Below are 20,442 nucleotides of genomic sequence, written 5' to 3' on the forward strand. Positions count from 1 at the left end.
CCATATAATTCAAGTGCTATATGCGTGTGTAACTGTACTGGAATGCATCGTGATGATCCAATGCTTGGTGGACCCACTCCTTGATGGCCAAGAAATCCAAGAGTGTGGCTTAATTGCAATATACACCTTATAGCTGTTAGTAAAGATTGAGACTATACTGAGGGGTAATCAGATGTACAGTGTGACTAGAACGGGCAGAGTGAAAAGTCCTGTGGTTGTGTTGTGCTTTTAAGTCTTGATGCTGATATATTAGGTAGGGAATGAATAACCATTACTGAAAACAGTGAACTCTTTGATAGCCGTATACCACATGGTTAAGGCCATGATAGCTGAATACATACAACAGTTTCCCCATAGTTCTATTTAAATGCAGTACCAGTCAGAAGTTTGGACACACCCACTGATTCAAGGGTTTCTCTTTACTTTTGCTATTTTCTACATTGTAGAATAATAGTGAAGACATCAAAACTATGATATAACACATATGGAATCATGTAGTAACCAAAAAAAGTGTTAAACAAATCCAAATATATTTTAGATTCTTCAAAGTAGGCACCCTTTGCCTCGATGACAGCTTTGCACACTATTGGCAATCTCTCAACCAGCTTCATGAGGTAGTCACCTGGAATGCATTTCAATTAACAGGTCTGCCTTCTGAATTGGTCCACCCACACAGACAGCATCGTGAAGAAGGCGCAGCAGCGCCTCTTCAACCTCAGGAGGCTGAAGAAGTTTGGCTTGTCACCAAAGCACTCACAAACTTCTACTGATGCACAATCGAGAGCATCCTGTCGGGCTGTATCACCGCCTGGTACGGCAACTGCTCCGCCCACAACCGTAAGGCTCTCCAGAGGGTAGTGAGGTCTGCACAATGCATCACCGGGGGCAAACTACCTGCCCTCCAGGACACCTACACCACCCGATGTCACAGGAAGGCCATAAAGATCATCAAGGACAACAGCCACCCGAGCCACTGCCTGTTCACCCCGCTTTCATCCAGAAGGCGAGGTCAGTACAGGTGCATCAAAGCTGGGACCGAGAGACTGAAAAACAGCTTCTATCTCAAGGCCATCAGACTGTTAAACAGCCACCACTAACATTGAGTGGCTGCTGCCAACACACTGACTCAACTCCAGCCACTTTAATAATGGGAATTGATGTAAAATATATCACTAGCCACTTTAAACAATGCTACTTAATATAATGTTTACATACCCTACATTATTCATCTCATATGTCTACGTATATACTGTACTCTATATCATCTACTGCATCTTTATGTAATACATGTATCACTAGCCACTTTAAACTATGCCACTTTGTTTACATACTCATCTCATATGTATATACTGTACTCGATACCATCTACTGCATCTTGCCTATGCCGTTCTGTACCATCACTCATTCATATATCTTTATGTACATATTCTTTATCCCTTTACACTTGTGTGTTTAAGGTAGTAGTTTTGGAAGTGTTAGGTTAGATTACTCGTTGGTTATTACTGCATTGTCGGAACTAGAAGCACAAGCATTTCGCTACACTCGCATTAACATCTGCTAACCATGTGTATAAGACAAATAAAATTAGATTTGATTTAAAAGTTAATTTGTGGAATTTCTTTCCTTCTTACTACATTTGAGCCAATCAGTTATGTTGTGACAAGGTAGGGGTGGTATACAGAATATAGCCCTATTTGGTAAAATACCAAGTCCATATTATGGCAAGAACAGCTCAAATAAACAAAGAGAAATGACAGTCCATCATTACTTTAAGACATGAAGGTCAGTCAATCCAGAACAGTTTCTTCAAGTGCAGTCGCAAAAACCATCAAGCGCTATGATGAAACTGGCTCTCATGAGGACCTCCTGCTGCAGAGGATACGTTTATTAGATTTACCAGCATCAGAAATTGCAGCCCAAATAAATGCATCACAGAGTTCAAGTAACAGACATCTCAACATCATCACTTCAGGGAAGACTGTGTGACTCAGGCCTTCATGGTCGAATTGCTGCAAAGAAACCACTACTAAAAGACACTAATAACAAGAAGAGACACCAGCAATGGACATTAGACCGGTGGAAAACTGTCCTTTGGTCTGATGAGTCCAAATTTGAGATTTTTGGTTCCAACCACAGTGTCTTTGTGAGACGCACATGTGTGGTTCCCACCGTGAAGTATGGAGGAGGAGATGTGATGGTGTGGGGTGCTTTGCTGGTGACACTGTCAGTGATTTGTTTAGAATTTAAGGCACACTTAACCAGCATGGCTACCACAGTATTCTGCAGCAATACGCCATCACATCTGGTTTGTGCTTAGTGAGACTATCACTTGTTATTCAACTGGACAATGACCAAAAACACCCCTCCAGGCTGTAAAAATGTTGTTTAAATGTTTTTATTTGAATTAATTATTTAACTAGGCAAGTCAGTTAAGAACAAATCCTTATTTACAATGACTGCCTACACCATCGTTGTAAAAGTTATTTGACTATGGGCTATTTGATCAAGAAGGAGAGTGATGCATCAGATGCCATGGCTTCCATAATCACCCGACCTCAACCCAATTGAGATGGTTTGGGATAGATTGGACCGCAAAGAGAAGGAAAAGCAGCCAACAAGTGCTCAGCATATGTGGGAACTCCTTCAAGAATGTTGGAAAACCGTTCCTCATGAAGCTGGTTGAGAGAATGCCAAGAGTGTGCAAAGCTGTTGTCAAGGCAAAGGGTGGCAACTTTGAAGAATCAAAAACCTACAATATATTTAGATTTGTTTAACACTTTTTTGGTTACTACATGATTCCATGTGTTATTTCATAGTTTTGATGTTTTCACTGTTATTCTACAATGTAGAAAATAGTAAAAATAAAGAAAAACCCTTGAATGAGTAGGTGTGTCCAAACTTTTGACTGGTACTAAGTGGTTATTGCCAAGAAAGCTTCTGACTGCTACAGAGTGAATCCTAGAGTGAATAAATCAGTAAAGGAAGTAATGACATCCACAGGACGTTGTATCCCGTGTTTCGTAGAAATTTCACTCTCAATTCAGTGGGATACACAAAAACAGGCATTTGAGAGTGTTAGAATGGTATGTTTCAACACAAGATACAGACTATTTCTCTGCAGAAGAAAAAAACCCACAACATGGCATTACCAAAAGGGCAGAGGACAGCGCATGTGAAAATAATATGTCGGGTGGTTGCATCCCAACACATTCCATGAGAATAATGAATTACTAACTTACAATAAAATGCTATGAAAATGGCTGACATCCAGAGGCCTGCGGAGGAGCCCATATAGAGGGAGGAATCTGACTTTTAGGTTAAGCTTTGTGTCTGAGTGTCTTATCATGCTACACTGTCTCAGTGCTGTGACCGCTGTGACCTCTGCTGCAGTCACAGAGCTCTAAGCCTTCAGTGATCACAGAGAGGGAGAGAGTGCTAGACAGAGAGCATGTGTGACAGACAGAGAGGTGGGGAAAATAAATAGGGGAAGAGGGACAGAGGTCCCAAATAATCACGCATCGTTGGGAAGGACATCACAGCAGGATTAACATGTGTGTCTGTCTCCCCTCGCTCTCCTGGCTAAACCCTTCTTAATAGTAAAGATCATTGACGATCATGGATTTGATATTATTTAGCGCTTTTCCTGATGCTCGGAGCACTTTAAACCTCATCCAACACCTATAGGCACCCACCTGGATGATACCACGGAAGCCATTTTGCACCAAAAAAAACTGTTAGCCATTTAGCTAAACAAATTGTCAAATGGGATTGAGCAATGTAAAGCAAAGAAGGTGGTTAACAAAGATTAAATGCTAGGACCTGAACCTCCCAATGGTCAGGGAGTGAGTGAAGCATGCATCAATAAATTTGACTCAACAGTACACTTTCAATTACATTGTCCAAGCTACAATCCTCAAATCAAGCATAGGGCCCTTGAGGCTCCCTTCTACCCCCACCACCTACCCACTTTGGTTTGCCCCAATGTGCTAAATAATCTGTGCCACAGGGAATGCGGCTATACCATATCTGGCTGGGAGGACAACCTCAAAGGAAAAGAGCTTTGTCGCAACAAGCTGCTACAATAAAATGCTACAGAACTTGGACTCACAAAAACGTCCAAATTTCACTTTCACATGAAATCCAAAAGGTCACACGACCACACGGCGAATAACTGCCAGTCTTCTCCACCTTGGCTCAAGCAGAAGCTGTGCTTGTGTAGATTGTGAGGTATCCATACATCTTTCAGACAACCACTGCCTGCTACAGTCACGCCGCCCAAGCTCCAGGGCCATTGTTAGCATCAGTATCTTTGTGCAGTGTGTGTGTGTGTGTGTGTGTGTGTGTGTGTGTGTGTGTGTGTGTGTGTGTGTTTGTGTCTGTGTGCGTGAACAGGTAAAAGAGTGTGAGGGTACACCACAGGTAAAGCAGCTAGCTCAACAGAAGCCCTCCCCCCTCCTTTCTCTCAAAATTATTTCACGACTCCAAGCAAAGCAGTGAAACCAATTCAATCCTGGCCAGTGTCCACCATATTCTCCCTCCCTCTCTATGTTTTCTGGTGTTGGTGGGAGGGTCCATTTCCACATCCAGGGAGTTGGCAGTCAGTGAGGTGTTAGGGAAGCGCTCCTGATAGAGGGTGGTCTTCAGGGCAGAACGAGGGTCGGGACACAGAGAATTCTCTTCTTTGACGGAAGTCATATCTCCAGAAGGTACTTGGAAGGGACTAGACCTCTCTTCTTCCCACTGCTCAGCTTTAGGAAACCGTCCAACTCTTCGTTCTTCCCCACACAGATCTAGTTTGAGAAAAGAAAGGTGTGTGTTTAGTACAGGTGCTTGTGTGTGTGTGTGTGTGTGTGTGTGTGTGTGTGTGTGTGCGCACGTGTTGTGTGCTTGTGCGTCAGCGTACCTGAGACTCTTTCACAGTCATCTGCCCTCTGTCACGGTCACCATGGAAACCACCCGTGACCTTCCACACACGCTCACCTGGGCGCACTCTCTGTACAAAGTTGGCGGGGAAGAAGCCCAGCTTGTCTTTGCTTTTCCCCTGTGAACACACGGCAGAACATAGTTAAGATAATTAATTACACTATGCTAGTATATTCTCAGGGATGTAGTGATAAAAAGGTGTGTAAACGCCGAATGCCAATAGACAAATGGCAATTCATGTAGATACAGCACTTTTTTATTGTTTGAACAAATGGTGCACGCTTGTGTGCCAACGTGTTTGCGTGTGACTGTGTGAGCTGGGCGATTGCCTTTCCATCTGGGCTCACCTTACATCCATTAGGCCAAACCAAAAGGCAAAGCACATAAAACTTTCATTACATCCTGCTCCGCTTACTGACTTACTAGCTCGGCTAAACCAAAGTTGCCCAAAGACACTGATTTAAGGTCAGTTTTGCTTTTCCCCACCTAATTGTTAAAGGTAGAATTGGGGGAAGTTAAGATGATCCTAGATCTGTGCTTATCTGCAACTTGTACCGAGATAAAGCCACTACTCTCTCTATTGTCTAAGAACACTTCATGGAGATGTACTGTATATTTGTGATGCACCGGTTGACCTCGCATGTTTAGGGTCAGGAAATATTGTGTGGATGAAGGGAGTGTGGGTGGTGGGAGGGTTGAATATAGATTAAACAATCCATTAAAAATCCATAAATGTATAATTCCCGTGCAATTCATATCTATGGGCTACATTGAGGTTTTTCTTATATTATTTTTATCTGCCGTTAGTGCGTAGCCTTTAGGGCCTAAGTGTACAACCTGGACTCAGGTGTACGTTTTGTATGTATTAATTTGTGGATGTCTATCATTTATTTCGTATGATATGTTACGAATTGCAATTCGTACAATAAGTTACGAATTCCAATTTGTTGTGGCTAATGTTAGCTAGGTGGCTAACACTAATGTTAGCTAGGTGGCTAATGTTAGCTAGGCAAGGGGTTAGGGTTAGGGGTTAAGGTTAGGGTTAAATTTAGAAGTTAGGTTAAAGGGTTAAGATTCGGTTTAGGGTAAGGGTAAGGGTTAGCTAATATGCTAAGTAGTTGCAAAGTAGCTAAAAAGTAGTATGTATTTGCAAAGTTGCTAATTAGCTATAATGCTAAAGTTGTCCAAGATAGACGTTTGTGATATGTAACCGACAAACAGCCCTACTTTCATTTTAGCCTTAAGTAACCTTCTGTCTTACCAAATGTAACATATCATACTAATTTGAGTGTCCCGGATACACATTTACTATGTTACGTCTAGTCTATGAGACCAGGCTGAACTGTAGCACACCAAATACATGCCAATTGCCAAACGCTTTTGGGAACTTGAGCAGAAAAAGTTAATGACGATCCACAGAGGCAAAAAGGACAATGCCGGAGTTTAATTCAAGAAGAGAAAAGCTGCAAAATGGGAAGTTACAATTAAATAGAAGGGAGGGCCAGAACAGTAGTCAAATGTTTGGGAAAGATTTTGTAAAGTGGTAAAAGAGGATGTTAGCAGTGTCGGCTATGTTATGTGTGATGATTGCGAGGCGCTATACAAATTCGACAGTCACAAGACGGGGCCTTAAAAATGGCACGTCAAGGGAACTGTACAGTTTAGATGGGTTAAATGGAAAAGTAGCCTAACTGAAATCTGGACACTGACTGTTGGTCTATAACCTCTCACATAACCTAATATAATTTGAACTCCTGCAGAATAAAGCATTTCCTGGAGTAAAAATTATACACCAAATGTACATTTTTACTCAGGAACAGGAGTGGAGAAATATGGATTTCTTTCTTTCAGCATCTTGAGAGAATGAATGCATGGTTAAGGAGTGTCTGTAAAGGTGGGGGTGCTATCTTGGTCACCATCATAAAAAATGATCGTATTCCAACCACATAGAATATATGCATCCAAGCCGAACTGAAATCTTATGAAAAACATGTTGGGTTATTATTTTTTTTAAAACATGGACATTTCTTACAACCGGTCAAACTGATGTGATTTGAAAATGTTGCATGAAAAATCTTCCCTTTTTTTTGTTGTTATCGTTTTCTCCCCGGTACATTAAATGTCTTTGCTGCACGAACGAAGCAGAGATGAAAGAGGGAAATGAAAACAAACTTTACCCAATGTCAACTAGATTGAAACATTCATTCTATCGATTTATGAACAAGCGTTTATTTAGTCTTATACAAAAGGTGCTATCTAGAACCAGCGCATTTTCTATATTTGTGGGTTAGAGTCGGGTGCAAGCCTCAGATTGTCACGTTATTACATACTGTATAATCAGGCGGTTGCAGATCGGTTATTAGCAAGTGCGGGCAGGTGCGGGTGAAGAAATAGCTGACCCGTGCATCACTACTGCATAAAGTATAGTAGATCCTGTTTGAATACTTGAATGCTTTCATGTCTTTTCTGATATTGACTTGACTGGAAGGGTGAAAGCTATGTAATGGAGCCCTTAGATATACAGTTGAAGTCGGAAGTTTACATACACTTAGGTTGTAGTAATTAAAACTCGTTTTTCAACCACTCCACAAATTTCTTGTTAACAAACTATAATTTTGGCAAGTCGGTTAGGACATCTACTTTGTGCATGACACAAGTAATTCTTCCAACAATTGTTTTCACTTATCAAAATTCCAGTGGGTCAGAAGGTGACTGTGCCTTTAAACAGCTTGGAAAATTCCAGAAAATGATGTCATAGCTTTAGAAGCTTCTGATAGGATAATTGACATCATTTGAGTCAATTGGAGGTATACCTGTGGATGTATTTCAAGGCCTACCTTCAAACTCAGTGCCTCTTTGCTTGACATGGGAAAATCAAAAGAAATTAGCCAAGACCTCAGAAAATAAATTGTAGACCTCCACATGTCTGGTTCATCCTTGGGAGCAATTTCCAAATGCCTGAAGATACCACGTTCATCTGTACAAACAATAGTACGCAAGTATAAACACCATGGGACCACGTAGCCATCATACCGCTCAGGAAGGAGACGCGGTCTGTCTCCTAGAGATAAACGTACTTTTGTGCGAAAAGTGCAAATCAATCCCAGAACAACAGCAAAAGACCTTGTGAAGATGCTGGAGGAAACAGGTTCAAAAGTATCTATATCCACAGTAAAATGAGTCCTATATCGACATAACCTGAAAGCCGCTCAGCAAGGAAGAAGCCACTGCTCCAAAACCGCCATAAAAAGCCAGACTACGGTTTGCAACTGCACATGGGGACAAAGATCATACTTTTTGGAGAAATGTTTTCTGGTCTGATGAAAACAAAATAGAACTGTTTGGCCATAATGACGATCGTTATGTTTGGAGGAAAAAGGGGGAGGCTTGCAAGCTGAAGAACACCATCCCAAACGTGAGGAGCACGGGGATGGCAGCATCATGTTGTGAGGGTTCTTTGCTGCAGGAGGGACTGGTGCACTCCACTAAATAGATGGCATCATGAGGGAAAAAAAATATGTGGATATATTGAAGCAACATCTCAAGACATCAGTCAGGATGTTAAAGCTTGGTCGCAAATGGGTCTTCCAAATGGACAATGACCCCCAGCATACTTCCAAAGTTGGGGCAAAATGGCTTAAGGGCAACAAAGTCAAGGAATTGGAGTGGCCATCACAAAGCCCTGACCTCAATCCTATAGAAAATTTGTGGGCAGAACTGAAAAAGCGTGTGCAAGCAAGGAGGCCTACAAACCAGACTCAGTTACACCAGCTCTATCAGAAGGAATGGGCCAAAATTCACCTAACTTATTGTGGGAAGTTTGTGGAAGGCTACCCGAAACATTTGACCCAAGTTAAACAATTTAAAGGCAATGCTACCAAATACTAATTGAGTGTATGTAAACTTCTGACCCACTGGGAATGTGAAAAAAGAAATAAAAGCTGATATAAATCATTCTCTCTACTATTATCCTCTCTACGATACATTTCATATTTTTAAAATAAAGTGGTGATCCTAACTGACCTAAGACAGGGAATTTTTTACTAGGATTAAATGTCAGGAATTGTGGAAAAACTGAGTTTAAATGTGTTGGTGTATGTAAACTTCCGACTTCAACTGTACCTATCCAAATGTGTTGCATTTTTCTAAAGGAAGCAAGGAAGAACGGAAGGAAGGAAGGAAGGAAGGAAGGAAGGAAGGAAGGAAGGAAGGAAGGAAGGAAGGAAGGACGGAATGAATGAAGACCGGAAGGAAGGAAGGAAGGAAGGAAGGAAGGAAGGAAGGAAGGAAGGAAGGAAGGAAGGAAGGAAGGAAGGAAGGAAGGAAGGAAGGAAGAACGGAAGGATAGAAAAAGTATTCTAACAAAACAAAAACATTTATTTTTCACCCACCTTCCACCAGTCCTCATTGGAGTCATCAGTTACTTGCACTCGATCGCCAGGTCTGAGAGGGAAACAACAGGTACTGATTAAACACACAAACGCACACACACACACACATATACACACACATTCCCGGCTGCCTGTCCTTCTCAGTCTGTGGCTCCAACAGCGTTGCCAGTTACGTCTCAGACCCCCAGTGAGAAGGCAGATGGTCTGAGAGATGTGTTGGCACTGCACACCTGTCCCTCCTCTTTCTCTCACCTGCCCACTGCGACAATACCCCCTCCCCATACACACATACATTTCTCCCTCCATCCATTCTTCATCACTGCCCATTTCTTTACCTCTAACTTGTAACCTTTCATGTGGTAATGCGAAGTCTGACTTTCTGTCTGAAGATGACCGAACACGTGTGCAGGCACACATGCACACGCACGAGCACACGCACACACACACACACACACACACACACACACACACACACACACACACACACACACACACACACACACACACACACACGCACACACGCACACAAAAGTACTATGTATTTAACTCACTGTAATTCCAGATCATTCTTCTCCTGAGGGATGAACTTGTACAGAGCCACATAGGTGTGTACAGAGTGGACGTCGATGCGCTTTGGAGTCTGGACACACACGTACACACCAAATGAGTCTAATACACACCGTTTGTATTTCATTTGATCACTTTGGTACTGTTTTCATAAGTATGTGTGTGGTGAATTTTCAAAACTCCTACTACAGATTTCCAAACTGGTAACACTTGTAATGCAGCCGGTCTTGCATTCAAAAACCTTTCATTGTGCATTAATTTTGCTTGTGGACATCTTTCACCATTGATCCAAAATATACATTTACTGTGAAATATAATGAGTAGATTGGTTCACCAAAACATAAAATAATGATATCTTCTCAATTTAGTTATTTTAACAACCAGTTAATCCAATAGCAAAAAATGCAATATGCATGTTTAAAAATTGCCCATTGAACGTAGTATGCTTCAGTACTGTAAATGACAGTACATTACACTGTTTTCACATTAGGCAATACACTTGCACTACACATTCAAATTTACTGAACATAACATTTCTGTCATTTCTGTGTGACCAAAGGTGGGATCATTGTCGACATCGTTCACAACGTGATCAAATGAAAGTAATTAAAGAGACAATGTTTAGCAGGCACTAGTTTGAGTCCAGCCTGTCTTGAGCATTTGGCCATAGGTTCTCATCAAAATCGCAGTAAATATCCTCATTGTTCATGCGCCTGGGGAAATCCAAGCCTGACATACTTCAGGTCTGGTTTGATGTCATTGCATGCCTCATCCATGGCCTGAAGGAGGGGGGGGGGGGGGGTACACTCATTGGGATGGCAATCAATCGTAAATAGCATATATTACACTATTATGGTACTGTATTGGCCTATGCAATTTTAGTAAAACAGGGGTGAACAAAAAGTCACATAGAGGTTGATAGCAGAGTTTGAAAGAGGGATAGACAGAGGGAGGGTTTAAATGTAGAGGTGAAGTGGGATTCAAGGTTGAAAGGAAAGAGGAGACACTTGAGAAAGAGATATGCTGACTACGCACCTTCAGACTGACCCTGTCCTCTGAATCAGCCTCACTTTCAGGAGGATTGAGAGCTAGAGGGAGAGAGAGCAAGAGAGAGGGGGAGATAGAACGAGAGAGAGAGAGAAAGAGAGAAAGAAGATAGATCGAGAGCAGGGAAAAGAGAGAGAGGAGAGAGAGAAAGAGAGTGGGAGCAGAAAGAGAGAGGGAGGGAGAGTGAAAGAGAGAGAGGGAGCATACAGATTGAAAGAGAGTAGAGATACAGAAAGAGAGAAAGAGAGAGAAAGAGGGAGGGGGTCTTGTCACTTTGCAGTATAGCACAAAGACAAGGTCAGTTAGTTAAAGCATACACGGTACTTTATATCATCGGATTTATTGAAGATGGAAAAACACTGGTGAATTCACTACACACACGCACGCATACACAAACACGCACACACATACACACAGGCATATTCTCACACACACGCACACACGCATGAACAGACAGACAGACAGACAGACAGACAGACAGACAGACAGACAGACAGACAGACAGACAGACAGACAGACAGACAGACCACCTAGTTTTGTCAATGGAAGGCCTTCTCTGTGTAATGGATGGGTATAATGATATTCTATAATGAAAGAGATTATTTCAGGAGAGGAGGACAATGGTTGACAGTCCAGGCTTGACTTTTTGCAAGTTCAACCAACTAGTCACGTTGATGCAACGTTACATATATAACATTACATTAATTACATTTAAATGACATGACATTGATAAAGGAGTTTGAAATAATGAGGAAATAGGTTGACTCAACCATTTAAAGCCCAGAGTGTTGGGGGTTTGGAGTGAGGGTGCTTTAGAGTGAAAGGATAGGGAGGGGCAATGTTTCCTCTAAGCAACGCGAGTGCACAGGCGCTGCTTCCCAGGGACTGCCGCGCACGGAAGAAATATCAAGTCGCGCAGAGAAGCACGAAGTGCTAGTTTCCCCCGTGAGTTAACATTAGCAATGTTTGCCTTTACTATGGGAATTGTAATAGAATCAACGCAATATTAACTACTTTCCATTTTAACATACCAAAACAAAACAAATGATGCATGTATTAGTATGCAAAACTAACTATGCAAAATATTTTGCTGTAGGCAGAACACATCGTAATAGGATTCTATTGCCCGTACTCTAAACAGACTGGTGCGCCATAACCAATCAGAGCTGCAGTAGGCCTATATGCAAATGAACCCTTGCCATATATGGATTTGTGCAATTCCCTCTGAACTGGACTGTTTTACACAATGGGTGGTTGTAATTATTATGCGCTTCTTTAGAGATTAATGCGAGAGCAGCATTTAGCCACGTGTGCACATTTGTTCATATTCTTTGCTAGTTTGTGCGTTATTAGCCCAGTAATAGCTAACTTGTAGTTAGCAATGTGGGAGTGATTGCTTCCTACAAGAGTACAAAACGTGTATTTCTAGACCTTTTTGAAAAGCGAGTCATACTAAGTAGCCAATAGGCAGAGGGTAGCATAATTTGTCTGATTCTCTGTAATAATGGTATGGGAATAATAATACATTTTATTTTGTAAAGTGGTTTCTTGCATCAAACAACAAAATAAGTGTTCAGTCACCTCCTCGTCTGAAAGGACAAGTGGATAAACAGGTTAATGTCAAGCCCAGCATGTCTTTTTCAAAAGACTCATGGCCTGCATCAAACACCACACATTGGCTGTTACTGTAGGCTGAATGATAGAAACCCTATTTCCATATTAAAATGTTATGGGATGCCTTTTCTCCATTGTTTTTCATGTTAGGCCACTCTGGTAGGCCTACATTATGATCAAATAGCCACAGTCGTCTACTTAGCCACTGTTAAAACTGTAAATGAAAGCAGGTACAGCCTCAGTGTTCACAGAAAACGGGCGCCGGAAGTTGCACGGATATTTCACAAGGTTCGAGTTTGCACTCAGCAGACCTGAAATTTGCTCAGTGCTGAAAAATCTTAGAGGAAACATTGGGGAGGGGTTGGGAATAATAGCAAAGATGGTGGATAAATAAAGATAGTTCACTCTGGCCGTTAACCATTGAAAAAAATTGTAATTTCTAATCTACTTAACGGGGTGGCTCTCCCATAGATACCAATGATGGGTCTGGTCCGCTTAGTTCATTGAATGTATATGAACCAGAAAAAAAAACTGAGAGTGGGATGTCTCACTTCCTCTTCCATCTCTGATAATAGGTTAGAAGTGAGAGGTTTAGAGGTGAGAGGTTGGGGTGAGATGTCAGGTAATAGGTTAGGGGTGAGTAAATTGTGGGGAATTTGATCCAACTCACTCTCAGTCTCTGGGACAATCTCCTCTTCAACGATTGGTTGCGTTTCCAGTCCCTCCCCTACTCTCTCCACCTGAAGAAGACAAGAACAAGGTGCCAAGTCAGAGAGGGAAGAAGACAGCGTGCAAAAGGAAAGAAGCTGGGAAAATACTGATCAGTTTTAACTGTTATTGTTAGCATTTGTATATCAAAACACATAGCTTTTTTAAGTATAGTGAGAAATATTAAAATGGACGATTTGTATCTATGAACTCAAGTGCATGTAAGCAGTGTACCTTATGAATCGGGGACTCAGTGATGCTTCCGAAGCTAGAGCGACTCATCTGTGCCAGCGACGTTCCATAACGCAGAGCCTCATACACAGGGTCAACTCCCCCTTTATCAGACTCTAGAAACACACACACACACACACACACACACACACACACACACACACACACACACACACACACACACACACACACACACACACACACACACACACACACAGAGAGAACAAAACAATGTGTCAGACTAAAGACCAGATCTTGGAATGAACTAAAGGTCTATATGTAGCATCAACACTGATCCCTCAATCAACATGCAGGCGCACACACACACATACACACTCACTCACCTTGCGATGGTGGAGCTTCCTTGACCACCCCTAACATATCGTTAGTCAAGAGAGGGGAGCTGAAGTTCCGTTTAAAGGCCCCCGTCTAGCAGGCGAGAAGGAGAGAAGGAGAGTGGGATGAGAAGAGACAGAGAGGCGATGAATAAGTGTCCCTATTTATTCATTTTGTTGAACCTTTATTTAACAAGGCAATTCAGTTAAGAACAATTTCTTTCCCTATCAGCTGAATGTTATTTAAGCAGCGAAAGGCAGACAAACACAAGTGTCAGAATCTTTCCCACCGTAAACGGATAGTCTTGTGGTTTACAAAGGAAGCTGAAAGTGTATGCGTGCGTGTGTGTGTGCGTGTGTGAATGTTCGTGCGTGCTTGCATACGTGTATGCAGAGCGGATGCTGACTGTGTATGATATTCCCTCTGCAGTCTGTGGCCCGGGGGTCACTGTAAATTGAACAAGGAGACAGGTGAAACTCGATTCTTAGCCTTCTGCATTTCCAGTGAACTGTACCTGCACTCTCTTATCATGTCTATCTGTACAGCATTGTTCACATCTCACACCCAATGTCAGCTAGACAAGCACAACAAAGCCTCGGCATTGTCGTTTGACAGAAAACCAACATTCGCCACAGTAATTCCCAAGCTGTTGGGCTTAAAATAGTCCACGGACGCGCAAGGCAATGAATCACGGATTCTGATTTAGAAATAGAACCGGAATAGAACTCAAAGGTCGATCTGAGTCATTGAACGCTTTGTGTTTGACAGAGGGAGCAGTGTTGTGTCGTTGTTTTCCCCTGTACGATCCCGCCCCAGGTGCAGCATAGCTCTACTTTCATCTTTGCGGGGCATCATGGTGTAAAATATATCCATATATCAACAGCTGTCATCAGTGGCTGGATGAGAGCTTATACAGAAAGGGGAAGATAAGGTGTCAGGACCACGCTAATGTGATAAGTCACTTTACCCAAGACCCGAAAGACTTGTGTTAGCTTCCGAGGTAATGCCTTCGCTTCAGTTCAGTGGGCTAACACAGTCTTGTGATGAGAACCGATAACCGAAAGCATAACATAGGACCGGGCAGTGTCATCGACAAAATATTGTCAACCATACTCATAAAAGGTGAACCATGAACCGTCACGAGCAACCTCCCCCAAGGCAGGGAGACTCGCATTGGCTCCAAGAGCTAATGCCTTTGTTAAGTTTGGCGCGCCGACGCGGTCTTGTGGCGATAACTGGTCGATCATTCTCGCTTCTTCCAAATATAACTTTTTGGAAACATAAATCACAAGTTATTATATGAGCAGAGTATCCTCTCTGCATTTGATTAGATTAGTCTCATTATAACGGATATGTTATAACGGATGCGCCACCGTGAGATTTTGATAAATGAGACGAGAGGTTCCTATTGGCTGTCAAGATGGCCCCAAGGTGCTCAGCAGGGCATGTGGGGAATTGGAGGGGTGACTTTCTACTTTCTCTGGAGTGATCTAAAGTCAATTTAACGCTTATTGCTTCTCTTATTGCTTATCTTGGGGCCCTCCTCGTCCCCGTCCAAATTACAGCTTCACCTCTGATAGGGTAAAACGATGATGAGAAAGAGAGCGAGAGAGAGAGAAAGAAAGAGAGCGAGAAAACAAGCGAACGAGTCGAGAGAGAGAATGAGAAAGAACTAGAGAGAATAGATAACTAAACTAGTTGTGTTTACAAAACTCTTGCTCGTTAATCTTGGCCGACAACCTTTATTTTTGTATTATTTGGGGATGAAGCTGAGAGGGGTGGAATTACGAACCAAACTTACCTAATCATCCCTTCTCCCCACCCCAATCGTGCCTTTATTATAATTATCGGTCTGGGCTGGGGATTGGGCTAGATTACTAATGCACCTTTGATGATATTCCCACTGGCTGGATTCAATGTGGCTCCAAGATGTCCAACTGATTAAGATTTTTTGGACAAACACACAATTGCCCCTCTTTTGACCTCAAACGAGACTGGTGCCCAATCCTGTATTGACACCATCACTCCTAACTCCTAGCCCCCACCTCCTATCTCCTAGGCATTGTGTCGATCAGAGAGGATAGGTGTAAGCAATATGGTGGACATTTTAATCTAGCCTATCTGAAGGCTAGGTGAATTACCAGTCTCACCATATATTTTAAATCATCACCTTGCTTTTCATAATGCTTGGTCCTTGTATTATTTTAAATACATTGTAATTGACTCTACAACAGAAGAACGCTGACAACGTCACTAAATTAAATGAATTAAAAGTTGAAAAATGAATTCAAATTCAAATCCCACTCCACAGGGGCCATATTTAATTTGCATACAAAGTGACACCAAAATTCATTACATACTGATCAGGGGTGGTTGGGGGGCAACACAAGTCTAAACTTATGTATAAGCTACTGTAGCATGTTGCTGCCGTCTCTCCTCCATTATGACTATGCAGCGGACACAACAAGTTTTGCTGCTGGCGGCCATGTCGCGTCCCGCGGGAACTGCGAGCGCCTCAAACACACCGCATTTCACACTGAATTAGTACCAGCGCCTGGTGCAGGGAGATGTTGATTTTTCCGACTGACTTGAGAAAATCGGATCCATGCGAGAAGAGGGTGAGTGGGGGGTGGGGGGGTGGGGGGTGGGTGACTGGGGGATGGATGGGGGGGGGGGGTGACTGGGGGATGGATGGGAGGGGGGGAACAGCGCTATCTGCCTCAGCCCTCGCCTCGGCTTTTGTTCCACATATAGAAATTGAGAGTCATTGCGGATCATTTTATTATGGCTCTCACTCATCCTCTTCTTCTCTTTTTTCTTCAGCTGTTTCTCTTTGTCAGGTTGTCAATTATCTTTCTATTTCTATCCCCTCTTTTCCTTTTTTTTATAGCTCCTTTAGTGGAAAAACTTTCATCCTCTTCTAACACGATTGGGACTTTGAGACTACATTCAGCCCCTCGCAAGCCCCCCCCCCCCCCCCCCAATAAAATACTAATATTTAGACCGTAATTGTTGAGGATCGGAAAGCAGTAGATATCCAACTCTAGAACAGTCCACTACTTAGGTTGTGATGGTTGAGTACAAGACAGCTGTGGGGAAATCTGAATATAGGGCAGTTGACTCACCTTTCCTGTGCAGGGCTGTTGGGACAGCTCAGAGGAGCACCAGAGGTGGGCGCCCAGCTTACAGGCTTTACAGCGCAGACCCTGCTTGGAGTTCCCTGCACAGATGGGAAGCCAGGTTGCTACAGTACTGTACTTTCCTTTACTATACTATACTGTACATACCACACACGACAGTAGCCTCAGCTCACACACTACAATCCATTCATCAATCAATCAACTAGGACTAGGTTATAAAATGTCAAAGTGAGACCCTTTTGATGAGAGATGTTATAGGCAACGTTTGTATGGACAGTGTGATTATCAGCCACATCTACTTCGAACTCATCCTCAATCAAAATCATAACTTGCCATTTGGCCACAAGAGCTAAAATTTTCGTGGAAACATTGCACTGATCACATGGGATTGCTAGATTGTGTTGGATGTGCATACGGTCTCTCAGTAGTCAGAATAGAATAGCTTTTATGCATTAAGGGAGTACTGGACCTGAATCGACCTACCCTGGATCACGTGTTTGCATTGCTGGCAGCAGGTGGGCCGACGGAAGACGTGCTCCTGAAAACAGTGGGTCTTCACTAGCCGGCCCTGGAGCTGGGCTTTGGAGGTCAGGGAGAGGGAGGGACTGAGGGAGGGCGAGCGGGACGAAAGCGAGGGGTTGGGGCTGAGCGAAGGGGAGAGGGAGGGCGAGCGCTCGCAGGTCAGGGGCGTCTCCCCAAAGGGTGGTGGCGAGGAGGTCAGCGGAGGCTCGTGGATGATCCCAGAGGGCAGGCGGACTTCCCCGTTGCTGGGGCGCTGGAAGAAGTTGTCCACGCTCTTGCTGCGCATCACTGACTTGAAGGACAAGGAGCGCTTTAGTCGCTGCAGCTGTGGAAAGAGAGGGGTGGAGACATTAGGTCAGCATGGATAGACAAGGGCTGGGGAATGACAAAATCACCGACACTGATCGTTCAGAATAGCAGGGTGCACTCATTAAGGGCTGAATCGTAACTTGAGATCCATGTATGCACCTAGCAACTCCAGAATTCAAACACAATTTGACAAAGCACTATAACTTCGTTGTCTCCATGTGATGATAACGAAGGTGGTTCGGTGAACCCCTCTCGGGTAATGAGTAACCTTGCCACAGACCTGAAGAATTGTGTTAACTTCCCAAGCTAATGCATATGAGTTTATAGCGCAGCAGGCTAACGTAGTCTTGTGGCACGAGACCTGGGTTTGACCGCAGCCACTCACATCTACACAAGATCCCTGGTCATGACCTGTGTTCAACCCACTGGATCAAAGATATTCATTCCATCCATCCATTCATTTATTTATTCCTTCATTCAGTGACAATGAAAACAAAACGACCACAGAATTTGCTAACTGACTCTTAAAAAAAAATTAAAATAAATCTAAACGTTATCATTTTAGCAGCAGCTAGCAACAGCTCTTCTGACTTGAATAAGGTGACAGGAGTGAGACAGAGGGAAGCGAGACAGAGACCCTGCAGTACCCTCTGACTGCCCTTGTCCTACAACACCACACTTGCCTTGTTTGGATCAGAATTATAGCAGATCCAGGGAACTCAAGTCAATACCCCTTAAAATTCAGATTTGATTAGTTTATTGACCAGTCTGCTCCTCCGTACTGTGATGTATTGATGCACAACAAGGAACAAACACTGGGTTGATATTTCACTCCTCCGGCCGCCTCACTTTCAGTGGACTTGCCCAGGCATCTTGGCCGCAATATTACGATTCTGCTAATGGCATAAGATTATGGGGTGTGGAAGGCAATGAGGTCCTATGGTATAATAATAAGCCACAGATTCCTACATCAATAGAATGGCCTACGGAATGAGAGAGCACACGTGCAGGCACACACACACACACACGTTTGTTTTACTACCATTGTGCGAACCAAACTATTGACTCCCATTCAAACTCCTGTATTCCCTAACCCCTAATCCTAAATTTAACCCTGAGCCCTTAATTTAACCCTAACCTTAATCCTAACTTTAACCACAAACCCCTGACCCTAACTTCTAACCCATGGTACTCCCACCCTGTTCCTGGAGAGCTACCTTCCTGTAGGTTTTCCCTCCAAACTCAATTGTAACTAGCCTGATTCAGTTTATCAACCAGCTAATTATTAGAAGCGGGTGTGCTCGATTAGAGTTGGAGCGAAAACCTACAGGACGGTAGAGCTCCAGGAGCAGGGTTGGAGAACCCTGTCCTAACCATAACCCTGACCTTAAACCTAATTGTAACGCTAACCCTAAACCTAACCCCTAAGCCTAAAATAACCTTTTCCTTGTGGGTGCCGACGAAATGTCTCAAATTTTCCTTGTTTTTATATTTTTTATATACACTGCTCAAAAAAATAAAGGGAACACTTAAACAACACAATGTAACTCCAAGTCAATCACACTTCTGTGAAATCAAACTGTCCACTTAGGAAGCAACACTGATTGACAATAAATTCCACATGCTGTTGTGCAAATGGAATAGACAACAGGTGGAAATTATAGGCAATTAGCAAGACACCCCAATAAAGGAGTGGTTCTGCAGGTGGTAACCACAGACCACTTCTCAGTTCCTATGCTTCCTGGCTGATGTTTTGGTCACTTTTGAATGCGGTGCTTTCACTCTAGTGGTAGCATGAGAAGGAGTCTACAACCCACACAAGTGGCTCAGATAGTGCAGCTCATCCAGGATGGCGTTGTAGGGAGGTCATACAGGCACGTGGAGGCCACACACACTACTGAGCCTCATTTTGACTTGTTTTAAGGACATTACATCAAAGTTGGATCAGCCTGTAGTGTGGTTTTCCACTTTAATTTTGAGTGTGACTCCAAATCCAGACCTCCATGGGTTGATAGGTTTGATTTCCATTGATAATTTTTGTGATTTTTGTTGTCAGCACATTCAAGTATGTAAAGAAAAAAGTATTTAATTCATTCAGATCTAGGATGTGTTATTTTAGTGTTCCCTTTATTTTTTTGAGCAGTGTATATAGTAAAACCAAAAACACATTGAGGTGAAACTGTCGGGCATACCGCTATTCGCTGCCTATCTGACTGGTATGGCCGTTTTTTACGATTTCTTTTCCCGTGGCGCAGTATAGTTGTGTGTTATGTCTACGCCTTACAGCTCGTGTCTGTGGTGTATAGCTTGTTTGTTATATGCTCTTCGGTTTCTTTTGTCTGCAGGTTACAGCTTGTTTTGTTTCTGTTTGCACCTGCACTGCAGTAGCCTAAAGATAAAAAAAATATATATGACACAACTGTGTGTATATATCATTATCAAGGCCTTGTATAAGTTGGTGTGTGCGCATGCGTGCATGCATGTATTCGCGTCACCCTATGTGTGCATCACTGAGTGTTTGTAGCCTTCACATCGTTTCCCTCTGCACCTGCGGAAGCTTCTTGGAGCCTGCGCTCTCTCGGAGAAACGGTCATCAATAACGTTGAGTGGGTTCCTCTTTTCCTCCCTTAAGCCATGGCTCCACTGGCACCAAT

General features: G+C 43.0%; 1 protein-coding gene across 1 annotated transcript; it reads right to left on the reverse strand.

Moving 5' to 3' along the window:
- Positions 1 to 3,510: 3,510 nt before the first annotated feature.
- Positions 3,511 to 17,803, reverse strand: LOC110492858 (SH3 and cysteine-rich domain-containing protein 2-like). The gene is made up of 10 exons (XM_036946571.1): positions 17,441 to 17,803; positions 16,943 to 17,037; positions 13,826 to 13,910; positions 13,485 to 13,597; positions 13,213 to 13,282; positions 10,917 to 10,969; positions 9,866 to 9,954; positions 9,315 to 9,366; positions 4,904 to 5,041; positions 3,511 to 4,790 (listed from the first exon to the last, which is right to left on the reverse strand). The coding sequence occupies exons 1-10, from the start codon at positions 17,763 to 17,765 to the stop codon at positions 4,692 to 4,694; spliced, it is 1,119 nt and encodes a 372-aa protein (XP_036802466.1). The 5' UTR covers positions 17,766 to 17,803; the 3' UTR covers positions 3,511 to 4,691.
- Positions 17,804 to 20,442: the final 2,639 nt, after the last annotated feature.

The sequence above is a fragment of the Oncorhynchus mykiss genome, chromosome 16 (assembly GCF_013265735.2).
Source record: "Oncorhynchus mykiss isolate Arlee chromosome 16, USDA_OmykA_1.1, whole genome shotgun sequence".
NCBI classification, from domain to species: Eukaryota; Metazoa; Chordata; class Actinopteri; order Salmoniformes; family Salmonidae; genus Oncorhynchus; species Oncorhynchus mykiss.

Bases quoted from the DNA above. Each gene is read 5' to 3' on its own strand.
- LOC110492858 (XM_036946571.1), bottom strand. From the start codon at position 17,765: ATGCGCAGCAAGAGCGTGGACAACTTCTTCCAGCGCCCCAGCAACGGG. The intron at 13,598-13,825 runs GTGAGTGAGTGT...GTGTGTTTCTAG, and splicing joins GGAAGCTCCACCATCGCAAG to AGTCTGATAAAGGGGGAGTT. The intron at 5,042-9,314 runs GTGGGTGAAAAA...GTGTGTTCACAG, and splicing joins CCAATGAGGACTGGTGGAAG to GGGAAAAGCAAAGACAAGCT.